Below are 26,811 nucleotides of genomic sequence, written 5' to 3' on the forward strand. Positions count from 1 at the left end.
CCTAATTGCAAGGTGGCACATTGTTAATCAAATAACAGATGGCTCAACATAAAATGCATTTCAATCTACGTAATTTGTCATGCATATGGTTCAGGTACAGAGTCCTGATTATTACTTTGCTTGTGAGTGCTGTCAGAACTTTCTTCAGCTTGAACTGAACCCTTTGTCCAACAAGAACCACAAGAGACACATCACAGCTGCTAACACCACCAGAATTACTTAAAAATACTCAGAGTTACCGTCTCAACACCGATGCTCACTGCAACAAACATCAATGTTTTTGGAGGAGGGGATGTGGACTAATTGAGTGATGTGGGAAGGAGAATAATTTCTACAGGTGCAGCAACATCGCAATAGCATAAAGCAGTTATGATAGATTTGGCTGGTTCTATATCTGTAAAAACGTATTCACATTTAAATGCAAACCTCACCATGCCTATAGGAAGAGCGAAAGTTGAGCGACTGCCATACCTGATCTGTAACGTTCATCTCGTGACCCTGACGACCGGCGACGATGGTATCTAGAGGAGGACGATGGTGTGACTGGCGTTCGACGCTCTTGTGGCAGTGAAGATTCCACTCCTGTGTCAAAGGTGGAAAAACAATTCTCACTATAACACACTTCAAAACGTTAGATGAATTTTAGCAGGACGATGATTCTGTTTCGAATCAACTTCCGTGAGGAAGTACTATTTCTATACTTAAAGATGATATGGCACATCAGTTGTTATCTTTGATAAAAACTAATTGCTCTTCAAAGAGACCAGTTTGATACAAGTTTGCATGCTTCTTGTCAATCTATATTATCATGTGGGAAGTGGGAAGCTGGTAGCTTTCACTTTAGTTTATCTACTTAACTACTTTCAGTCTGCAATCTTTTTAACTATATTGCATCAACAATGTTCAATATTGGTAATAAAACAGCAAATGGTGTTAATTGAAGAATCATTAAGTCATTAAATCATTAAGTCTGACAACTGGCAGACTGAACCAAAGATTTATGTTGCTGCTTCACCAGCACCAACGCTGCCTGGTTTGAATACAAATGTTTGGAGGGTTTCATCCAACAAAAGTTACATTTTATTTAAAGTTGCCCACACTGCTAAGAGGAATGAAGCTGAATAAAGCTAATGAAATAAAACTAAGGAAAATAGGGACTAGATTAGTTTCCTGAGATAAAAATAAAAAAGCAGTGAGATAAGGTAAATAAAAGGCAGGTAATTTTTTAAAAATTCATTCCTGGAGTGTGGGCATTGCTGGCCGGGCCAGCATTTATTGCCAATCCTTAAATGCTCTTGAATTGAGTGCCTTGCTAGGCCATTTAACCCCATTGTTGAGAGTCTGGAGTCACATGTAAACCAGACCAGATAAGGATGGCAGATTTCCTTTCCTGAGGGACATTAGCGAACCAGATGGGTTAAAGGTTTGCATCAGGGTAGTTGTTAAATTTTGAAATGAACTTGTATTTCAGGTGTTTAAGAGTTTAGGTTAATAATAACGTACTTGTTACAGCAATGTATTGTTAGTAGAGTAACATTATTGTTAGTACTGTAATATTGCTGTTAGTACAATTCTGCAATGTCAAGAACGTTCCTTGAACCATCCAATAAAAGAGAGTTTCCAAAACAATTGGTTATCAAAGGGCTGGAAATACTCAGCACCCTGGTAAAGCACAATGTGATCTCCTCAACGCTGGGGAGGCCAAATAGAAATTGGTGAGCTGCTTTATGGAACACCACTGTCCAATCTACAAACATGACCCCAAACCTTTGATTACTCATCATTTTAATTCACCACCTTGCTCTCCTGCTCATGTTTCTGTCCTCGACCTGCTGAATCGTTCCAATGAAGGTCAATAAAAGCTTGAGGAATGACACCTCATCTTGCAATTAGGTACATCATGGATCTACAACATTCAATATTAAGAGTTCAAAAATTTCAGACTATCAGGACTTGTTCCCCCTCCCCACCCCCCATTTTGATTCCTTTTCTTTTTATCACTATATGCCTATCTGAATCTTGCATTGCAGATTGGACCAAGTTGTTCATTATTCTGTGTTTATGATCCTTGGCCAGATGCCGGGGTTGTGGGGTGGGGGGGGGGGGGGGGGAAGGAAGGGGAGATCCAGTTAGGAACTGATAACGTTTCATTTAAAGTAGACGAAAAGTGTTTGAGATCCAAGACACTGACGAAGTGAATAAAGCCATAAGATTCCATGGGCTTGGAACAAACAGAAATAAGCTTTATTATACAAGTTCAGAAAGATAAAACAATTTACAATATCTATTTGATACTCAGGGGTACATGAGAGTTGACAGGCAAATTCTGATCAACCACGCCACACTGCTCCAAAGGAATACCTTTGCTCCAGTGGCCCACAGCACGGAGTCACCGATCTTGGCTGGGCCTTCAGGGCTTCTCTTGTCCCACGTCACTTAAAGTCTGCTCCCTGCTGCTCTCGTTTTAATCTCAAGCCTATTTCTCTGCTCCTTTCTTTTAACTTAGCGGGATCTGTGGGCAGAATTCTCCAATCTGAGACTAAGTGTGGTGGTGGGCGGCTCCAGCTGCACCTTTCCCGCTGGCCAGAATGGCTGCATCTAGGACCAGATACTGCACTTAAAAACTCACTAATTGTGCACAGGCAAGTTGCCCTCTGACTCTCCTGGTGGGCTGGCAGCAGATTCATCCACCCGACCTCAGCTGATGGGTTGAAAGGTCCCCGGTGCATTATTCAAACACTAGTCCAACACTCATACAATTCACGCCAGCCCACCTGTCTTCTGGAGACCCTCCAAAATGTCAGGAAGCCAGAAAAAAAGTGAGTGGCCTCAAGAAGAGGTAGAACCTGCTTTCACCGCCCTGGCCCTTATTGAAAGAGTCCAGGCTTACAGGAATGTGCTCCACCCCAGGGACAGCTCAAGGAGGGAAACCAGAATCACATCTCTGGTCTGGGAGGCCATTCCGAGGAGGTCAGCATGGCTATCACTGACCCACAGTGCCATCCAGTGCAGAAAGAGGATGAACGATCTCATCCACTCTGCCAGGGTCAGTCCTCACTCAACTCCCTCCACAATCAAACTCTCAGCATGGCATCGTGTACTCAAACAACTACTCTCTTCAAGGATTTCACCATTCAGTCATGAGGGACACAAATCAATAGATACTCGCTCGACAAGACTTTCACAACACCATTATCCTATTTATCTTGTTGCTCACACTCCATTCTCTGTCCCTTCTGGATAGGGTGCACCACACACAGGGGACATGCATTTCACCCAATCTCTGCTCCATCCCTTCTCATCACATCTCATGCCTTTGTCCCCCCATACAGGCCACACTCACGCACAACAAGCGAGAGTGAGCCCAGACTGGGGGAGGGATGACAAAGATCATCGTCCTCAATGAGTGCGAGGAGGCTGCAGCAGAGCTCGCTGGCGAGGAGAGGGATCACTCCTGTGGTGACACAGAGCTTGGCCTCTCCCAACAATCACGTATAGATCTCAGCCCCATCACAAAGGGCAAGGAATGAAATGTGATCAGAGGGAATGGAGCAGAGATTGGGTGAAATGCAGAAATCTAGGGGTACAGGTTCATAGCTCCTTGAAAGTGGAGTCACAGGTGGACAGAGTGGTGAAGAAGGCATTCAGCATGCTTGGTTTTATTGGTCAGAACATTGAATACAGGAGTTGGGACATCTTGTTGAAGTTGTACAAGACATTGGTAAGGCCACACTTGGAATACTGTGTGCAGTTCTGGTCACCCTATGATAGAAAGTATATTATTAAACTAGAAAGAGTGCAGAAAAGATTTACTAGGATGCTACTGGGACTTGATGGTTTGAGTTATAAGGAAAGGTTGGATAGACTGGGACTCTTTTCCCCAGAGCATAGGAGACTTAGGGGTGATCCTATAGAGGTCTGTAAAATAATGAGGGGCATAGATCAGCGAGATAATCAATATCCTTTCCCAAAGCTAGGGGAGTCTAAAACTAGAGGGCATAGATTTATGAGAGGGGAGAGATTCGAAATGGCCCAGAGGGACAATTTTTTCACACAGGTGGTGGTGTCTGGAACAAGCTGCCAGAGGTAGTAGTAGAGACGGGGGGTACAATTTTGTATTTTAAAAAGCATTTAGACAGTTACATGGGTAAGATGGGTATAGAGGGATATGGGCCAAATGCGGGCAATTGGGATTAGCTTAGTGGTTAAAACAAAAGGGCGACATGGGCAAGTTGGGCCAAAGGGCCTGTTTCCATGCTGTAAACCTCTATGACCTCCCCAAATCCTGCAACTCACTCTGAGTGCAATGAGCTCTGAATCAGCTTCAGCTCATCCACTGAAACTGTCCTTTGGTAATTTTCAGGTTCCAGCAGACTCTGGTCAGCCATCCAGCCCAACAGCTCTCTGAGCCCCTGGAGCATGTCTGGGGACAAAGGGGCTCAGGAGGAACCATCACAGCGTTCACCTACACCCTCCACCTTCACAGAGACACCCACCTCAGTGGAGAGGAGCTCAAGGTTAGACTTGGGGTGACTTTCTACAGAACACCTCAGACACATTCCCACAGCAGTCAGAGGCAGGGACAACCCAGGTCCGGCATTTGGAGGGCAGCTGGTGACCAGCCACCCACTCACTCCCAAGCAGATGATAAGCCTCGAAGTGGCTGCCAGCTCACTGATGGAGAGGCAAAGGCAGCAGCAAAACATCAGGCAGCGCTTCAGCCATCTCTCAGCAAACTAGAGCACACGATGGTCAGGGCTGTCCACGTTCTGTCTGCTATCCTGGCTCTGACATGTTATCACCTCGAGGTCACCATGGGAAGGTTGGAAACCACCAGCGACACCTTGGTCCAGCAGGATCTGCCAAATTTGCACTCGGCCCTGCACTCAATGACCACACACTCTGGTGGGTACCATCAGGATGTAGGTCACATGAGGACCAGGCACCTTGGCCTCCCTCCAGGTGCCCCATCTCCTGCAGGAATCAGTCTGGGGGTCCTCTGTCACCCACAGGGAGAATAGGCTGCACACCCCGGGGGCCTTCACTCAGGACACTCCAAGGGTGTGCAGCCACTCCGAGTAGCCTTTTTCTGTGCCCATACCAACTCCAGCAACTGGCCACCGCGAAAGGTGCTTTTTGCCCCTGAATAGGAGCCTGATGAGGCCGGGTCCACTCCAGGGATCGGGCCACCAGAGGATGTATGCCAAGGTCATCACAGACATCAGGAAAGAGCAGTCAGCAGGTTGCCTCCACCCCTGCTGCAGATGTTGGAGCTGCACCAAGACATCGTTGTAGGGTTAGGAAAGTTAAAACGTTTTGATGTCACCTCAGGTTCACGGGTGCTCTATCACTGTAAATAAATCACACATTTTGAAAACCATTCCATGGGTATCTGAACGTTATGCTCAGATGAAAGCATTTTGATTTGGATCTTTTCAATCCTCCTATCCTGAGGACCAGTCTTCTTCACATTTAGTGTTCCCTTTGGAGATTTACATTCATGTTATGTCAAACTCAGTGCAACTTGTTATCAGGGGGATGTATGTAATTCTTTATTAGGGCGGCACGGTAGCACAGTGGTTAGCACTGCTGCTTCACAGCTCCAGGGTCCCGGGTTCGATTCCCGGCTCGGGTCACTGTCTGTGTGGAGTTTGCACATTCTCCTTGTGTCTGCGTGGGTTTACTCCGGGTGCTCCGGTTTCCTCCCACAGTCCAAAGATGTGCGGGTTAGGTTGATTGGCCAGGTTAAAAATTGCCCCTTAGAGTCCTGGGATGCGTAGGTTAGAGGGATTAGCAGGTAAATATGTGGGGGTAGGGCCTGGGTGGGATTGTGGTCGGTGCAGACTCGATGGGCCGAATGGCCTCCTTCTGCACTGTAGGGTTTCTATGATTCTATGATTTCTATGATTGTAAAATGGTGCATTCTCTCAACCCTCAGTCCTCACTGCCAACCCCGCCCCACCCCACCCCCCCTTCCAATGTTTGCCTTCCTCATCGATCTCCTAGCCCCTCTGCCTGCCATCTTGAGCCCTCACTCATCCCTCCCCCTCTTTACACAGCCCTCCTTCCACTTCATCCCCGTGTTTGCCCTTCCCCCAGCCCCCTTCTGCACAGCCCTCATAGAATTCTACAGCACAGGAGGCCATTTGGCCCATTGAGCCTGCACTGACCACAATCCCACCCAGACCCTATCCCCATAACCCCATGCATTTAACCAAAAGAGAAAATGCTGGAAAATCTCAGCAGATCTGGCAGCTTCTGTAAAGAGAGAAAAGAGCTGACGTTTTGAGGCCGAATGACTCTTTGTCAAAGCTAAAAGGCATAGAAAGTGGGAGATATGTATATTGCAGGGTGAGGGAATGAAAGATGAGTCATAGCCACAGAAACAAGGGGAAAGGCTGCTAATGGCAGTCCATAAAGAAGATAGAAGGTGTGAATGGTCAAACGGCAGAGAAGCTAAAATCAGAGGGTTAACTGTGACAGATGAAGATGTGGGGGGGAGAAGGGTGGGAGAGGGGTAAAATTGAGAAAAGGGGGAAAGGGGAACCAAAGGGGGAGAAAAATAAATTGAGACAATAAAGAAATAAAAGGTAGAGAACAGTTAAAAATTAAATGAAATGAAAACAAAGGGGTCAAGGTGGGGTAGAGCTATTCATCTGAAGTTGTTGAATTCAGTGTTGAGACCGAATGTGCCCAGTCGGAAGATGAGGTGCTGTTCTTCCAGTTTGCATTGAGTAGCATTGAGTAGCAGTAAGAAGTCTCACAACACCAGGTTAAAGTCCAACAGGTTTATTTGGTAGCAAAAGCCACTAGCTTTCGGAGCGCTGCTCCTTCATCAGATGAATGGAATTTCAGTTCACAAACAGGGCATATAAAGACACAAACTCAATTTACAAAATAATGGTTGGAATGCGCGTCTTTACAGGTAATTAAGTCTTAAAGGTACAGACATGTGATCGTGTGTTAAAATGGCAAGCAACAGGAAGGTCAGGGTCCTGATTGTGCACATACCGAAGGTGCTTAGCAAAGCGATCACCCAGTCTATGTTAGTCTACGATTTTCCAGCATTTTCCTCATGGTTTCAGATTCCAGCATCCACAGTAATTTGCTTTTACCCCATGCACTTACCCTAGCTAGTCCCCCTGACGCTAAGGGAGAATTTAGCATCCACTAATCCACCTAACCAGCACTTCTTTCAGGCTGTGGGAGGAAACCGGAGCACCCGGGGGAAACCCACGCAGACACGGGGAGAACGTGCAGACTCCGCACAGACAGTGACCCAAGCCGGGAATCGAACCCGAGTCCCTGGCGCTGTGAGGCAGCAGTGCTAACTACTGCACCACCCCACCTTTCTTATCACCCCCTAGTGTTTACCCCCACCCCGAACCCTTGCAAAATCCTCTTTCTACAATGCCCCCACCTTGTCTTCGCCAACACCCGCCCCCGGCCACACCTCACACCCCTCCGCCACTTAAAGTTTGGACTTTGCTGCAGGATTCACGCAGCCACCACAGCACAGTGCTGTCCAGATAGACCCTGGTGTATTAAGGAGGAGGAGAAGACCCAGTTTGCCCCCAATCCCCAACTTTTGGTGCAAGACTGATTGACTCAGTGACACAGAAGGGTCCATGGGTCCAGCAGCACGGTGCTGTCCATAGAATCTCTACAATGCAGATGGAGCAGAAGGTGGCCTTTTGGCCCATCGAGTCTGCACCGACTCTCAGAAAGAGCTTCTTACCCAGAGTACCAACCCCCCATCCTATCCCCGTAACCCCACACATTTACCATGGCTAATCCACCTAACCTACACATCTCTGGACACAAAGGGACAATTTAGCATGGCCAATCCACCGAACCTGCACACCTTTGGACTGTGGGAGGAAACCGGAGCATCCGGAGGAAACCGACGCAGACACAGGGAGAACACGCAAACTCCACATAGTCACCCAAAGCCCGAATTGAACCTGGGTCACTGGTGCTGAGAGGCAGTAGTGCTAACCAATGTGCCACCATGATATCCTGAAGACCAGCTCAACGTGGAGATTGAGGCAACTGGTCAGTCCAGGCAGAGTGGTGTACAATGCATCAGGGGCAGCACAGCACTGTGGCAGGTAGGATTTGTATATTGCACTCACCTCGAAGTCCCTAGTGAACTGAAAACCGTCCTGTGCATACCATTCTTTAACAATCAGATCTAGACTGATGTAATTTCCCACTGGTAAGGTTGGAAGGCCTGAAGGGATTCCACCAACCAGCTGTTTTAAATGAATGCAAATGGCGTTCACATCACAAACCAGCAGGAAGACTGACCCGCCATCAACCTGCCATTGGGAGAATTACAATGTGTTTTTATGCTGGCCACCAAACCTGCCACGGGCGGGATGGGACAATTCCACACATGCCTTTAATCCTCAAACTGGGAATTCCTTTTGGAACATGTCCCTGACCCCCTCTCTGGTTTGGGACCTCACTCTGTTCCCCCTGTTGTGTGTGTCTCTCTCTCTCTCTGGCACACCTGCTAGATAATGGCAGTTTGCACCAGGTCATCTGAGCTGTCTTTTCCAAGCTGCTTTTCTTTGTTCAACTGCATAGGGCCAGTCCTTGTCCTGAAGAGTTAAAAATATCCAAGCTGCACATTTATGGCCAGTTCCCAGCTGGTGCAGGAGACCCGAGGTTCATTGGGAGACCCGAGGTTCACTGGGAGACCCGAGGTTCACTGGGAGACCCGAGGTTCACTGGGAGACCCGAGGTTCACTGGGAGACCCGAGGTTCACTGGGAGACCCGAGGTTCACTGGGAGACCCGAGGTTCACTGGGAGACCCGAGGTTCATTGGGAGACCCGAGGTTCATTGGGAATCAGAGGTCCCAACCCCCAAACTAAGGTAAATATATATTTAATCACATCTGCCATTCCAACTTACTCAGGATACATACTTTGTCTCTTTATCACAACTATTACTAATCGCTGCCTTTTGCTCCAAGACATCTTTGTTGTTTAATCTCTCCCGCCCTCCACATAATCCCAGTCTTTCCCTTTTGTTCTTCCTCCCCCTTTCAACTGCACAAAGCCCATCACATTTCTACCTTCCTTCAGTTCTGAAGACTCATTCAACTGGAAACATTAACTTGGTTTCTCGCTCCACAGATGCTGCCAGACCTGCTGAGTTTATCCAGCACTTTGTTTCAATTTCACCTTTCCAGCATCCGCAGTATTCTGCGGTTATGTTATGAAATCTGAACACCTCTCATGTATATTGGAACAGTTTAAAGGATAATAAAGTTTAAAGTTTATTTATTAGTATCACAAGTCGGCTTACGTTAACAGTGCAATGAATTTACTGTGAAAATCTCCTAGTCGCCACACTCCGGCGCCTGTTCGAAAATAAGAATAAAAGTAATAAGTTGCACCGACAGGAAGACCTAATCCAAACTTGGCTCTAAAGATAATGAGATTTTCGTGCAATTGTTGTTGGCAATTTGGGATCCTGCTCCGCTCTCATCTGTGTCCCGAGCCTCAACCCAAGACCCAACAATCCCCAATGTGCAGAATAAAGGTCAGTAGCATCAGTATACAATCCCCATGTCACTGAGATCGATCACCGTCAAAAAACAATAAAGTTTAGAAACAAGAGTTTTCATTAAAGTAAAAAGTTTATTTATTTATTAGTCACGAGTAAGGCTTACATTAACACTGCAATGAAGTTACTGCGAAATTCCCCGAGTCGCCACACTCCGACGCCTGTTCGGGTATACTGAGGGGGAATTGAGCATGGCCAATGCACCTAACCAGCACGTCATTTGGAGTGTGGGAGGAAACCTGAGCACCCGGAGGAAACCCACGTAGACACAGGGAGAACGTGCAAACTCCGCACAGACAGTGACACAAGCTGGGAATTGAACCCAGGTCCCTGGCACTGTGAGGCAACAGTGCTAACCACTGTGCCGCCCCAACTAAGTGATTGTAGCTGATACATGTATACAAAATCAATATGTGACTAAATTGCAGAGTAGCTAAGGCAAAAACCATAGATGCATCTAAAAGAAATTAGATAAGTGTATAAGAGAAAAAGGAATAGCAGGTTATGCTGATAGGGTTAGATGAATTAAGTCAAGAGGAGACATGTGTGAAACATAAACATCAAAAGAGACCAGATGGACCCAACAGCCTACTTTTGTGTTGCAAATTCTACATATGATTTTGGGCTAAAACAGTTCTAAATCTCACATACTAAAACTGATGATAAAAATATCACAGTGTAGCACTATACAGCAATAATGTAGTTAATTCTGTTCTGCAAAGTGTATCTTGCCTATACGGGCTTTTGCCCCCAAGGACGGAACCAAACTAAAGATTTCTACAAACCAGAAGCAAAAGGAGAAAAGCAGCAAATTGAAAATCCAGCCAATTCTTTTTTTTAAAATATTGATTCTTGGGATATGACCCAACATTTAAAAAGCTACATGTGCCGTCTAACCTCTCCTCAGCTACCCTGACGAAGTGGCTGGCTTTCTCCTCAAACGGTGGTCCTCGTGGTGATGTTGCTCCATCCACGGTGTCAGGTAGGAAATTCCAGGATTCTTACCCAGCAACAATGAAAGAACATGTCAAGTTGGGATATCGTGCAACTGGAGGGGAACCTGGAGATGACAGTGTTTCTGTAACCTTGTCACTCTGATCCATCTTGACAGTACAGGTTGCAGGGAAGCAAGGTGCTGCCAACGTGACATCGATGAATTTCCACGTTTGTGTCCTACAAATGGTACATATTGCAGCCACAGTGCAAGGTGCGAAGGGTGTTGAGGCCAGCAGCAAAAGCAAGAATGAAGCAAACTGCTCAGTACAATATGATGTCAATCTCGGAGTTTTGTTCAGATGCAAGTCGTGGGTATTCCACCACGTAGAGGATTTGAACTTTGTACATGCTTAATAGGCTTTGCAGACATAATGGGCCAAATGGTCATCTTTTGCGCTGGAACAATTCTGTGATCCTTTGAGGGGTCAGGAGAGGAATCACTCTTTGCAGTGCCCAACTCAAACCACATGCAAAGCCAGTGTTACTCATGTAGCCATGTTGACTGGTCAAGTCAATCTTGTGGTCAATGATGCTGTTAATATTGACAGTGGAGTACTTAATGATGGTTGCACCTTTGAATGTTACGGGAAGTTGGTTCGACTTTGTGATGATGATTATCGGCGACTTAGGTGGCACAAATGTTACTTGGTACTTCTCAACCCAAGTCTGGATATTTTCCAAGTCCTGTTGTAGGCTGGCATGTGCAGCTTCATTATCAATGAGCTGTGATCATAACATTATAACTAGAAAAAGAGCAAGCATTTCTGCTCTTTTCAAATTGCAATAATTCTGCATTCTATAAAATACCACAATTACCTTATTGTTCTAAGGAAAGCTCGGACTGTTAGAAGAAATTCAGTCATACAAAATGAAATGACAAATCTTTTCCCTTCCCCATGATTCCATTCATGACTCGAGTCGCAAGTCTGCGGGAGCCCCAAAACTCTCAGAATATGAAAATAACATTCAGGTATTAAATAAAGTGGACTATCTTACTGGCTGCTCACTAATCAATGTTCCCTCTATTTTGTAACCCTCAATTCAATTGATGATTGAAGAGTGCTAATATAGACAAAATAACCTCAACTCATCGAAATTCACTGTATATTGTAGGGAAACATTAAGAATACTTTAAAAATTATGACAAACACATTTATAATTTGAATTGAAACCTTCTTTGCAACTGCATTCTTTGATAATTGGACGTGTAATTGTCTGCTCTACATATCATTTTGCTCGTTTGCTGTTGGAAGGCGACCCTTTCCTTATGGGTGACTCAACATACCTGGAGGTTGTGGCAAGTAAGCCCCAAGCAGTTTGGATTTCTTCTTTTCGTAGCCTTTCTGTGTGATGTCTCCTGCAAATGAAAGAAAACAAGCCATCATTAAATGAAAGCACGCGGAATAAATTAACCACACCAAGGTCTGTTGCGTTTCCATCACAACAGCTGCTTTGGCACTCCTCATCAAAGTGGAGCATCCTGGGTCATAGTCTTCTGAAATCCTTATCCACACAAGTGATCATTTTGCTAAATGAAACCTAGTACAATTTGTTTCAGTCGGACTGGGCAGTCAATCCTTGCTGGCGAGTCATCAGCAGCTTTTCAGAATAACACAGGCACTTTCATTAAAGTAATCAACAATGAATTATGCATTAGTTATGGGCCTGTAATCGCTGTCAAAATGAATTATCTACCAGGTCCAATCATTCCTATTTAATAAAGGTAGAAAGTTCCAGAAATAGAGGGCACTTCTCTCAGCATCAGAAAAAAGATGAAGCAAAAATCTGTTTTTTTTAATAATCAGGCCAGGTTTCACAAAGGATCTCTGCTCAGAATGTTAATATTTCTATTCGGCTAACAGATGCTGACAGATCTGCTGTGTGGCTCCAACGTTTTGTTTTCCTTTCGGTTTCCAACATTTCATTTTTTAAAAAAAATTATTTCATTAGTGGGTAATTAGATTATCATAGCTCGAATCACACCCAATGTGTCAGAAAATGATTAACACTTCCATAACTAGAGTAATATGAAAATAATGATCACAGCTATCCCAAAGAGTTTACTATAAAGTCATCCAGTTAGCACCCAGTTTGTCATCTATTATTGTCCAGATCCGCATGTGTTAGGTTTTAACATATATTTCAGTTTGCCATATATCTACTAGATATTCATAAGCACCAACATTTCTGGATGGATTTTCCACTTTGCACTTTTAATCTTATTTATACGACTTCCCCTCTCCCTCCCTAATAAAACCAACATGAATTTTGCTATGAAATAATAGTGTTTTATTTAAAGCCATTCTTGGGATATGAGTGTTGCCCATCCCTAATTGTTCTTGGAAAAATGATGAACTGCATTTGGTACATCTAGAGTGCTGTTCAGGAAAGGAGCACCAGGATTTTGCATAAGCAACACTAGGATACAAAGCTCCTTCCAAATTTGAGACTTCTAACACCTCAAAGACTAAGGGTAGCAAAGGCATGGGAACCCCATGTGCAAGTTGTCCTCCAAGCCATAGAGCATCCAGACTTGGAACAATGTTGCCGTTACTGCTGCTGTGTCAAAATCCTGGAATTCCCTCCCTAACAACACTTACATGGACTGCAGCGGTTCAAGAAGATGGTTCACCACTTCTTCCCAAGGGTAATAAATACCAGTTCATCTTCATTTTAAATCATAGGATAATAATTTCAGTGCAAAGGAAGATTATCCGACTCATGCCAGTGTTGGTGTTAGCTTTGTATTTAATCTCATTTTCCTGCACCTTTTTTGATACAGTACCTGAAGGAAATTCTGAAAAAGTATCCAATTCTGTACCTCAATTTCAGTAGTACGTGTGGTAATTCAGCCCATATTCTAATAACAGTTCCCATGAAAATATAGAAACACAGAAAATAGGAGCAGAAGGCTATTTGGCCCTTCGAGCCTGCTCCGCCATTCATTAAGATCATGGCTGATCATCCAACCCAATAGCCTGATCCCACCTTCCCCTATATCCGTGAATCCCCTTCGCCTCAAGGGCAATATCCAACTCCTTCTTGAGAACATACAATGTTTTGACCTCAACTGCTTTCTGTGGTAGCAAATTCTACAAGCCGCTCATTCTCTGGGTAAAGACATTCCTCTTGATCTCAGCCCATATCCTTAGACTGTGACCTCTGTTTCTGGAGTCCCCCACCACCGGAAACAGCTACCTCCTCTAGTCATAGAATCATAGATTCCCAACAGTGCAGAAAGAGGTCAGTCGGCCCATCAAGTCTACACCGACTCTCCGAAAGAACATTCCCACCCAGACCCTCCCCTCCTTCCTACCCCATGTAGCCCCGTACATTTACCATGGCTAATCCACCTAACCTACACATCTTTGGACACTAATGGACAATTTACCATGGCTAATCCACCTAACCTACACACCTTTGGACACTAATGGACAATTTAGCATGGCTAATCCACCTTACCTGCACATCTTTAGTCCTGTTGGAATTTTATAGGTTTCACCGAGATCCCCCCCTCATTCTTGTGAACTCCACGAATATAATCCTAATCGACTCAATCTCCCCTCATTCACCAGTCTCACCATCCCAAGAATCAGTCTGGTAAACCTTCTCTATACTCCCTCTGGAGCAAGAACATCCTTCCTCAGATAAGGAGACCAAAATTGCACACAATATTCCATGTGTGGCCTTACCAATTGCAACAAGACATCTCTGCTCCTTTACTCGATTCCTCTCGCTATGAAGGCTAACATACCATTTGCCTTCTTTACCGCCCACTGCACCTGCATGCTTACCTTAAATGACTTGCGTATGAGGACACCCGGCCTCATTGCACATTCCCCTCTCTCAATTTATAGCCATTCAGATAATAATCTGCCTTCTTGTTTTCACTACCAAAGTGGAAAACCTCACATTTATTCTCATTATACTGCATCTGCCATTCATTTGCCTGCTCACACAGCTTGTCCAAATCACACTGAAGCACCTCTGCATTCTCCTCACAGCTCACCCTCCCACCCAGCTTTGCGTCATCAAGATGTTTCTTCTAACTTCTACACTTCAAGCTCTGAAAGAAACTCAAATATGCATTACCACTGGAGGGAATTAACTGAAGAAAATTGTAAGACTTCAGTGCAGTGAGGGAACCAACTCATTTAGATTTATTCTCTGTCATTCCTGCTATGAATTGCATCCGGGTCTCAGCTATCTCAGGAAATCTATTTATATCAAATTAGCTGAAAGGGTACTTCACTGCACAAGAGCTTGTAAAGATCAAATGAACTGGAGTGGCAGTGCTCTAAATATTTCATATAAATTGTGTTTCTAACCTGGTTTGGGATCTGCACAATGTGGGCTGTAAACATCAACCAACTGACAGTTTTATATATTTTCTTTCATTTAAACACCATTGCTTGCTTAGGTGACATGCAATTAGCAGACCAATTTTGGAGCTTTTTGGCACATTGGCCAATTCTGATAGAAATTCATATTTAACATTTTCCATGGAGTTTCCTCTCGTAGGTTTATCTAGACTGGCATGAGTGCAGGAAGAGGGCCATTAATTCATTTCTAGCCCTGCTTAAAACTGGTCTTCCCTTCTTTCACCATCGCTTAGCTCACATCAACAAATTTCTCAATGTCTGGAAGGTGAAATAAACTATCCTCCCATTGAAAAATAACTTGGCAAGCTTTTTTTTTTAAGGAAATGAAAGATGAAAAATTGGAGCTCTGGGAATTAGGAGAGAGATTACAGGTTTAATACCGGCGTTTAAAATCGTGAAGGTGGTACTGTGTTGCCAATGGCTGAGGGGTTTAGAATGAGGAAACACACAAGATTAAACGTTTAGATATTTAGGACAAAGACATTTCAATTGCCAATAAACCAACCAGACTATCACTTATCCAAAGCCGCCACAAGAGTTGGACTCCATACCTAACTGCCCACTGACCAGAATTTGCTAACAAATGCACACTATTTTCCTCTAACCCCCAAAGCTTAGACTAGTGTTCTTCCACTCCTATCCCCTCAAGTCAACATGGCTCTCCTTATATTCTCTCCAATCCAACCAGCATATTACTTCCTATCCTCGCACTATCAGATTCTGCCATTTCCCTTCATTACTGAGCAGCTTCCATCAACATCCATCACTTCCTGCTGCCAACTCCACTTCATTGCCATTCACCTCTTTCCATCACTATCCATTTTTCCCAGCCTACATATAGGTACAAGAATAATGTTGTTGAAATTCACTAATAAAATCTAATTAGGGAGCATAGCCAACAGTGAGGACAATTCTAGGAGTAGACCATAAGAACAACAGATGTGAGCCATTCATCGAGTCAGATCCACCATTCAATGAGATCATGTGATAATTTTCAACCTTATCCCTATAACCCTTGGTTAAAAATCTGTCCCTATAAGATCGTAAGACATAGGATAGGAACATCATAGAATCCCTACAGTGCAGGAGGCCGCCATTTGGCCCATCGAGCCTGCACCGATCACAATCCCACCCAGGCCCTATTCCCATAACCCCACTTAACCCCTGAAGTGTGTACCATCTACAAGATGCACTGCAGAAATTCACCAAAGATCCTTAGACAGCACCTTCCAAACCCACGACCACTTCCATCTAGAAGGACAAGAGCAGCAGATAAATGGGAGCACCACCACCTGCAAGTTCCCCTCCAAGCCACTTACCATCCTGACTTGGAAATATATCGCCGTTCCTTCACAGTCGCTGGGTCAAAATCCTGGAACAGGACCGCAGCAATTCAAGGAGGCAGCTCACTACCAACTTCTCAAGGGCAACTAGGGATGGACAATAAATGCTGGCCTGACAGCGATGCCCATGTCCCACAAATGAATTTTTTAAAACCCCACATATCTAGCCTGCTCGTCCCCCTGACACTACGGGGCAATTTTCCATGGCCAATCAACCTAACCTGCACATCTTTGGAGTGTGGGAGGAAACCGGAGGAAACCCACGCAGACATGGGGAGAATGCGCAAACTCCACACAGACAGTCATCTGAGGCTGGAATTGAACCCGGGTCCCTGGCACTGTGAGGCAGCAATGCTGACCAGTGCCACCATGTCACCCCGTAAATAGGATAATAGAGAACAGATAGGTGGCAAATAGCAGAATATGAATTAACAGATGGAGAAAATTAAAATATGCTCTAGTTGGTAAAATTCTTAACAGAATGAAGGAATCAAGAGATCCATTGTTACATATTACTAGATCCTTAACAGTAGAAATGTAGGTGGAAAAGGCCATAAAAAGGTTTGGATATAAATGCAAAGGGTTGGTGCTGAATTTGCACAGTGAGAATTTTATTTGCCATTTCAATCACCTCATTACACAGAGGATGTTAAGAGATGAAGAGAGTAAAAGGATTCACTGAAATATCAGAAATAAGAGATTATTGTCATGATAAAATCTTGTAAAACTGGTGTTTTTCTTTTTATTAGAACCGAGGACTACAAAGGTAATAACATAGATCCTCAGGATTATGAAAGGTTTTGAGAGGTTAAACAGTGAGGAATTGCATTCACCGTTTTGATAATAAAAGAACACAGATTAATGACAGGCAGAGAAGCAAGAGCAAAACAAGATGATTTTTTTTCCCCCATAGAGTTGTATTAGAAATGGATTGCTAGATTACAAGCAGTTATTGATGCACACAGTGTATTATCAGCTAAAAGGAAACTGGAAAATAGCTGAGAAGGAAGCGTATAAAAGGGTACGCGCAAAGGTCAAAGAAATGGAATTAGTGCAGGTAGCTCCGGTTGAAGCGCTGACACACCAGCAAAGGGTCAATAGACTTCTTTCTGTGTGATTCTAAATGGCATTTTAAGTACCTAGCCTTCAATACCAAGGCAATGACACTCTGTACAGATGATTCAGCACTAATTTGTCCAACCATCAGATATAAATGACGTTTTTCCAAGGGAAAGGTCGCATTAACTGAGTGGATCATGTTTTTACTTGCTCCTCTGCACCATCTCTTTCACTGCATGGATTGTTTCACATGCAGCGTGTCACCATTTGCAGGCAGACAGTCCCTAGTGATTAGCTACAGACTGAGAGACTTTGCCGACATTTCTGCACAATACGTAACCTGCAGTGTTGGTCTCATGTGGACTTCTCTCTCTGTGCGACACTGCTAGCAATCCGCAAGGCTAGAGTGATCAGAGTTTCACTGCGCTACCAAGCATGAATTAGAGTTTTATGATGATAAAAATATTCACTTGCCTTGTTTCCCAATCAAGAGGGCAAATATACCCTCCTAATCCATTTTTTATTAAACGACAATGCAACATTAGATTACAAAGGTTCCCAGGCTTGATCCCTAGTCTGGGTTACATTAGCAAATCTCAGATAAAGATGCGGTGGAAATTTCCAGAACTGGCTCAGCGCCCCTGGGTCAGGAAATTCAGCCGGGTTCTTGACCCCCTGATGTGGCAGCTGTCACCTGACTCCTATGGGTAAGAGTAACTGGTCAGCAGAGGTCACCATTTTCTCCAACTCTTTCAGTCCTCAATCAAGCAGCCTTTTGGCAATCACAATCTCTAAGCTCAGGCATAAATGGGGCGATAGCTTTGTGCCATCAGCAGTCACAGAACTCATCACTGAGGGCAGGAAGGGGTGGGGATGGTGGAAGGTGAGAGCACACAGGGAAAAAGCAACCACAGTACTTTGCACTACACATTCGGTCTTGCTGCGGTTTGCCTGCACGTTTCACATAAATTAGTAAGAGGTTGTCTACTGCAGCCCATCCTGTGATTTCCCCCAAGTCAGTTCAAGACATGCAATCTGAAGCTTTTTTTCACTTAACACATCACACAATGTCCAAGGAAAAGGGCTTGCAAGAACCTTGGGATCTAATTTATATCCAACAAGTGGGCTGACTTCAATTATGAGTCACATCCTACTGTTCATGATTATTCATTCTGTTCTCAACACACATTAAGTGAAAGCACTTAAAATTAGAATGATACAAGTCAGGCTAAATTTTAAATGAATACTTGAATGGATGCAAATTGCAAAGTGGTCCAGGGGCAGCACAATGAAACTATCCCTTGTACACCTGTACTTTCTGTTCTTAATCCTCATACCATGCAGCAAGCCCCAAATAATTTGATACCATCATATGAAGTAACTGGGATCAGACTACAGGTTACTCAACCCATATGCAAACAGAGTGACGTTTTGCACAATGAATTGGGTGGGGGAATGTGTTGGGCAGCACTACCTGACTGAGATGGTGGTGCAGTGGCACTGGTGATCCAGAGTTCCAGGCAAATGCTCTGGGGGCATGAGTTCAAATCTCACCATTCAATTAATCAGTTAAATCTGGAATTAAAAGCTAACCTCCGTAATGGCGACCACGAAACTATCACCGACTGTTGTAAAAACCCATCTGGCTCCCTCTTTGGGGAAGGAAATCTGCCACCATTACCTGGTCTGGCCGACATGTGACTCCAGACTCTCAACAATGTGGCTGGCTCTTAACTGATTCTCAAGGGAAATTAGGGACACACGTTCCATGAAAGGATTTTTTTTTTAATTCACACAATCAGAATGGATTTCTCACCAATCACAGGAGATAGCAAGTATAATGCAAAATTCCTGTTTTGCTGGCTAGCAGGGTCAAAGCATTTGACTTGATTTGATTTATTGTCCCATGTATTGCGATACAGTGAAAAGTATTGTTTCTTGTGCGCTATACAGACAAAGCATACCGTTCATAGAGTACATCGGGGAGAAGGAAAGGAGAGAATGCAGAATATAGTGTTACAGTTATAGCTAGGATGTAGAGAAAGACCAACTTAACATATGGTAAGTCCATTCAAAAGTCTAATGGCAGCAGGGAAGAAGCTGTTCTCGAGTCAGTTGGTATGTCAGACTTTTGTATCATTCTCCCAATGAAAGAAGGTGGAAGAGAGTATGGGCCCGATTTTACCATTTTGATTCTAAGTGCTGAATCTAGGAGTGTTTCAGATCTGACGTTTATATCCACTCTCCGGTGCCCCAATACGCACTCTGCCTGAAAAAAAATCAGCAATTTTGAATTGCGCTGCAGAAGCCTATGGGCGGTGTTTAATGCGGCTGAAACACTGCAGCTCCGATTGGAGCCTTCAACTGCACATGTGCAGTAAAAAAAAATAGAAATACGCTCCCCTGCTACATCGCCCCAGGGCCGGATAATGCCTCCCCCCGACCCCCACAGATATTGCCCCACCCTCACAACATAACTGTCCACCTTATCCCCCCACTCCCCCGCTACCCAGACTGATTGCGGCCCCCTGCCCCCCTTACCCCCCCACCAATTGCATGCAGAATGGCAGCAGACCCCCCTGCCCCCCTACCAGAGAGCCATCTGACCCACCACCCTCCCTCCCCCCACCAGAGAGCCATCTGACCTGCCCTCCCCCCCTCCAGAGAGCCATCTGACCTGCCTCCCTCCCCACCCCCCCCAACCAGAGAGCCATCTGACCCACCTCCCTACCACCCCCCCCCCCCCCCCCCCTCCAGAGAGTGATCTGATCCACCTCCCCCCCCGCTCCAGAGAGCGATCTGATCCACCTCCCTGACCCGCAATTGATGTCACGTCCCGTTTCAGGTGTGGTCCAGACAGCGGCCATTTTTGGCAATTGGTAAAGGGGGAACGGGCGCAGATCGCGCTACTCACCTCACTCCTGACTTTACCAAGTTTTTGTGCCCAAAAATGGGTGTAACTTGATGGTAAAATTGGGCCCTATATCTGGGGTGCATGGGGTCCTTAACTATGCTAGTTGCTTTTCTGAGACAGCAGGAAGTGCAGACGGAGTCGGTGGATGGGAGGCTGGTTTGCATGAACAACTGGGCTACGTTCACAACCTTTCGTAGTTTCCTGCGGTCTTGGTCAGAGCATACATTGATACTAATATATCTCTCTAACATATGGGATTATGGGCCAAATCAGAAGACTATACTTTCCTTTTACTGACACAAAGTTTAGCTCCTTATCTATTTTATTGGGTGGGTTTTGGTAATTGGATCATGTGATCAGTCAGGCTCTCTCAATATCCGGCAGAGCCTCCAATCTGATAAAAAAAAAAGATGAGGACAGCTTCACAACAGCATTCTCCAATTTTGCAGTTTGTTAATTAATGATTTACACTTAACAACATTCAATGTTGTTCATTACAACTCACTACAGTCTAGACGTGTTGGTCTTTGCCGCCCAACTTTAACATGGGTGCATGAAAACAGACTGGAAAGCTGCTAAATACCATGGTGAAGAATGGCAACCCAGCTAAGTAAAATTCACACACAAGTAATTGATAATCAACAAAACAGAGGGGAAAAAAAACTCTCTGCTTTACTGTGCATTTACTTTAACAGATGAAAGAATGAGAATTATTATTGGTGCTATATAGACAAAGAACAAAGTAAATTACAACACAGGAACAGGCCCTTCGGTCCTCCAAGCCTGCACCGACTGTGCTGCTTGATTGAACTAAAACCCCCTACCCTTCCGGAGACAATGTTCCTCTATTCCCATCCTATTCATGTATTTGTCAAGGCACCGCTTAAAAGTCACTTGTACCCTGCAGTTAACAGACTAACCTAATGAAAACTTCATAAAACATGTAGGGCAGAGTTTTCCAGCCCCGCCTGCCATGGGAATCATAGCGGGCAGGACATGCAATGGTCCACTGACCTCAGGAGGGATTTTCCGGCCTTGGGGCGAGTGTGGCCGAAAATTCCTGCCTCTAATCTTTGGACTTTAAATTATCATACCAAAAGCTCCCAAGCTACTCAATGCCAACCAATGTTTAAAAAACAATCTTTGATTTGGAGAATGAATAAATTATCAATGTGTGACTAAATTCATTATTTTGCACCACTCTACGGTACAGCAAGTGTTGCTCGGACAGGTTTAAAGCTCATACCAATCATTTCTGTTTTGCTGGCAATTAATTTCCTTGTTTGCAATGTTCACCAAACTACATTAGTAGAAAAATTACAGTAAATATTCCAAAGTTCTTTTTTTTTTAAACATTAGTTTTCAGCACTGAAAGCAAACAAATTCAAGAGTTGAAATTTGGCCACTTGATTAATTGATTCAGACAACAAAGAATAATGGCCCCATGTCATGTTACTTCTGGCTTCTTCATGGCATTAACTTAGTCACTTTCTGCTGCAATCCTTTTATCATTCTGTTTTCATCCCAAGGGATCCCTCACTCACCATGCAGGCTGCTTTTAGCTATGAACCATCTCCAACAGATTATTCTTCCTTCAGCTCATGCACCAAAGTCAATATCACTTAGTTGACAGATGACTTAAAAAGAATAAAAACCCCTTCAGGAAAATAGCATGATTCAGCCATTCCCAGATTTAGTATGCTGATAAAGTCACAACGTTTCACTTGCTGCAGACCGCATATCCAGTATTCTTGGCAGTGCCCTTCAGGAACATTTTTCATCAGATCCCATGTGGTTCTTGGTTCAGTAGACCATTCACAACCCTGTCTTGCCAAATGAAATGCAGAAAAGACACCTGTTGACGATGCTGGCAGGGACAGCGAGTTCTACATTTAGGATTTTACAGTATGTCAGCTGGGTAGCCTACTGCGTACACTGTTCAAATCAAAGCGTGCCCTGTCCTCCATCAAAACTAGATCATTTTACTGTTTAAGAAATAATATTTTGATAGAGATAATCATCTAATGCCCAGTTCCAGCTCAGGCTTAATTAAAGTTCGCTGACGACAACTTAAACTGTCCATAAAATGCACATCTACCACAGACTCAATTAGATTCTAAACATCCACTCGCTCTACCACCAGTGTACCGTCTATAAGATGCACTGCAGCAACTCGCCAAGCATAGTTTCAAACCTGTGCCCTCCATCTCTGAGAAAAAGGGCAGCAGATGCCTGGGAACACCACCGCCTGCAAGTTCCCCCCCAGGCCAACCATCCCGACTTGGGATATCTGTTCCTTCACTGTCGCTGGGTCAAAAAATCTGCAACTTCCTCCTCAATAGCTCTGTGGGTGTGCCAACACCAGATCGGCTGCAGCGGTTCAAGAATGCAGCTCACCACACCTTATGGGCAATGAGGGATGGGCAACAAGTGCTGGCCTTGCCAGCGACGTTCACATCCCATGAGAAGAATTTTTAAAAATTCCTGCTGGCAGCCAAACATGATCACAGATATGAAAGATTTGCCTAGAACACTGCATAGGTAAACACACATCGGGTAAATGCTCCCAAATATGAATTTCACTCGTATTATTGACACACAGACTTATGCCATACAGTATGCATAGTTTCAATTTCCTTATTTATTTGCTTCAAGCAAAGGTGCCATATTTATAAGCAATGCATGAAATTTGCTTATTTATATCTGCATTCTGCTTTGAGCGTCACTGTTTATATATGCCTCTAGATGGCAGCTCGATAGGATTTTCCATTATAAAGTGAGCAACTACACACTATCCCACAGTTACACCTGCTCCATTAAGCAAAACAGTAGATGAAGCTGCAGAACTTCCACATAAATACTTCTAGTAACTTCTTAAAAATAGTTTTCTAGCTGTTCTGCTCATACATTTCTTTTAATTGCCTCATAAATTTATTTAACATATTATGTCCTTTTATGGTTCCAATCAAATGTTGTATATCAACTGTGCCGACTGATTTTTCAATATTAGTTCAGTCCATTTGTAAATGTATTGCCGTAGTCGTGCTGCTTCGTACAAGAAAGAAATAATGCTCCAGTAATGTGTACCACATGGCACTCCAGAATGAAGTGCAACTTGGATGTAACTGCAATGTACACAGAATCGAATGGCTTTGACAGCACAAAACCAGATCACTTGGCTCAACTGTGCCAATGTTTACAATCAATTGAAGCCTCCTCCCTTTCTACTTCATAGAACCCTATCAGCATTACCTGTGTCTGGGAACTTATCAACTTTCACCTGCGCCTCTCGAGTATTCGGAATCCTGTAATTGCAATTTTTTACTAAAGCGGGGAGAATAACTTGATGGTTTTGGCTTTATTCTTGTGCTATTACGTCACATGAAAATCCTGCATTTAAGAGGTTTAAAATATATGATTGTTGGCCTCTCCTCTTCAGTATTTAAAAAAGTGGGGGGGGGGGGGGGGGGGGGGGAGAGGAAGAGGCGGGGGAAGAGAGGAAACAAGGAACGATAGACCTGTTTGTAGTCAAAAAAAAGCTTGAATCCATTATAAAGCATGGGCAGCATGGTGGCACAGTGGTTAACACTACTGCCTCACAGCACCAGGGACCGGGGTTCAATCCTGGCCTTGGGTCACTGTCTGCGTGGAGTTTGCGCGTTCTCCCCACGTCTGCGTGGGTTTCCTCCAGGAGTTCTGGTTTCCTCCCACAGTCCAAAGATGTGCAGGTTAGGTGCATTGGCCATGCTAAATTGCATCTCAGTCAGGGAGAGTCGAAGGTAAATATGTGGGGTTAGGGGGATAGGGCCTGGGTGGGATTGTTGTCAACACAGACTCGATGGGGCGAATGGCCTCCTTCTGCACTGTAGGGATTCTATGCTATTCTATTCTATGTGATGAATGAACACTTGGACAACCATTATCTGATTGGACATAGTCAGCATGGATTTATGAATAGGGAATCACGTTTGACAAACTTGAGGTTTTTTGAGGATGTTACTAACAAAATTGACAAAGGAGTTGGTAAACGTAGTATGTTTGGATTTTCAGAGGCTTTGATAAAATCCCCCACAGGAGGGTGATTAACAAAATAAAAGCACACGTGATAGGAGGCATGGATTGAGGATTGGCTAACAGGCAGAAAACAGAGCAGGAATAAACGGGTCATTCTCGCGACAGCAGGTTGTGGCTAGCGAGGTACCACAAGGATTGGTACTTGGGCCCCAGATGTTCACAATTTAAGTCAATGATTCACATGTGGGGGCCAAAAGTAATATTTCCAAGTTCATGGGTAATACAAAGCTAGGCAGGAATGCATGTTGTGAGGAAGATGTAAAGCAACTCCAGGAGGATTTGGGTAGACTTAGTGAGTGGGCAAGAGCATAGCAGATGGAATATAATGAGAAAAAAATGTGAGGTTACCTACTCTAGTAGAAGGAACAGATGTGCAGAGTATTTCCTAAATAGTAAGAAATTACAAAGTGTGGATGTACAAAGGGACCTGGGTGTCCTTGTCCATAAGTCATTCAATGCTAACATGCAGGTGCAGCAACTATTCGGAAGGCTAATTGAATGTCAGCCTTTAACGCAAGAGGATTTGAGTACAGGAGTAGTGAAGTCTTGCTTCAATTGTATAGAAGCTTGGTTGGACCATACCTGAGGAATACAGAGTACTGGACTAATGGTAAGATACTTGGTAGTGTGGATGAACAGAGAGATCTCGGTGTCCATGTGCATAGATCCCTGAAAGTTGGCACCCAGGTTGATAGAGTTGTTAAGAGGGCGTACGGTGTGTTAGCTTTTTTAGGAGTGATAGATATAGGACAGATGTCAGAGGTAGGTTCTTTACTCAGAGGGTAGTAAGGGCGTGGAATGCCCTGCCTGCAACAGTAGTGGACTCGCCAACATTAAGAGCATTTAAGTGGTCATTGGATAAACATATGGATGATATTGGAATAGTGTAGGTTAGATGGGCTTTAGATTGGTTTCACAGGTCGGCGCAACATCGAGGGCCGAAGGGCCTGTACTGCGCTGTAATGTTCTATGTTCTATGTACTGTGTGCAGTTTTGGTCCCTTTATCTGAGAAAGGACATTATTACCAAAGAAGGAGTGCAATGAAGGTTCACCAGACTTCTTCTGGGGATGGTAGGACTGTCTAATGGAGAGAGATTGGGCAAACTGGGCCTGTATTTTCTCGAGTTCAAAGAATGAAAGGTGATCTCATTGAAACCTACAAAATACTTAAAGGAATAGACAGGGTAGATGCAGGTAAGATGTTTCCCTTGGTTATGGAGTCTAGAACCAGGGGGCACAATTTCAAAATAAGGGGCATGCCACTTAGGATCGAGATGAGGAGAAATGTCTTTACACAGAGGATTGTGAATCTTTGGAATTCTCTACCCCAGAGGGCTGTGAAAGCTCCGTCATTGAGGATATTTAAGGCAGTGATTGATGACAAGAGAGGACAAGAGAGATTGTAAGCTTAGTGAAAAAGGAGGCAGAGGCGTACATAAATTCAGGAAATTGAAAATGGATAAGGCTCTTGAGGAATACAAAGATACCAGGAAAGAGCTTAAACAGGGACTTAGGAGGGCAAAAGAGGGCCATGAAATATCCTTGGCAGGCAGGATTAAGGAGAATCCCAAAGCTTTTTATGTGGATACAAGGAGGAAGAGGGTAGGTACCCTAAGCAAAGGGTAGGTCCACTTAAGGACAGTGGAGGGAATGTGTGTGTGGTGCCAGATGAGGTGGCTGAGGTCCTTAAAGAATACTTTGCATCAGTATTCACAAAGGAGAAGGATGTGTTGGATGGTGAGTGTAGAAAGGAGGATGTTGACATTCTAGGTTATGTTGAGAAAAAAAGAGAGGAAGTATTGGTGGTTTTGAAAAACATTTAAGGTGGACAAGTCCCCAGGGCCAGATAGGGTCTATCCCAGAACATTGAGAGAGGCGAGGAAAGAAATTGCTGGAGCCTTGGCCAACATCTTTGCATCCTCTTTAACCACGGGCGAGGTACCAGAGGATTGGAGAGTAGCTAACATCATTCCTCTGTTTACGAAGGGCAGAAGAGAGAATCTGGGAAATTACAGACCTGTGAGCCTTACATCAGTGGTGGAGAAATTATTGGAAAAGATTCTTAGAACAAAGAACAGTACAGCACAGGAAACAGGCCCTTCGGCCCTCCAAGCCTGTGCCGCTCTTTGGTCCAACTAGACTATTCGTTTGTATTCCTCCATTCCCAGACTGCTCATGTGACTATCCAGGCAAGTCTTAAACGATGCCAGAGTGTCTGCCTCCACCACCCTACTTGGCAGCGCATTCCAGGCCCCCACCACTCTCTGTGTAAAAAACGTCCCTCTGATATCCGAGTTATACCTCTCCCCTCTCACCTTGAGCCTGTGACCCCTCGTGAACGTCACCTCCGACCTGGGAAAAAGCTTCCCACTGTTCACCCTACCTATACCCTTCATAATTTTGTACACCTCTATTAGGTCTCCCCTCATTCTCCGTCTTTCCAGGGAGAACAAGCCCAGTTTAC

The 26,811-nt window shown here is 44.4% G+C and overlaps 1 protein-coding gene across 1 annotated transcript in view; it reads right to left on the reverse strand.

Annotated features, from left to right (window-relative positions):
• Positions 1-26,811, reverse strand: part of LOC144506541 (disco-interacting protein 2 homolog C-like) — a 581,001-nt gene that overhangs the window by 261,928 nt on the left and 292,262 nt on the right. The window contains exons 2-3 of the mRNA XM_078232798.1: positions 11,860-11,931; positions 472-582 (exon numbers count right to left, since the gene is read on the reverse strand). Coding sequence (XP_078088924.1) covers positions 472-582; positions 11,860-11,931 — 183 coding nt within the window. The remainder of the gene's footprint in view (positions 1-471; positions 583-11,859; positions 11,932-26,811) is intronic.

This window comes from Mustelus asterias, chromosome 2 (genome assembly GCF_964213995.1).
Source record: "Mustelus asterias chromosome 2, sMusAst1.hap1.1, whole genome shotgun sequence".
NCBI lineage: Eukaryota > Metazoa > Chordata > Chondrichthyes > Carcharhiniformes > Triakidae > Mustelus > Mustelus asterias.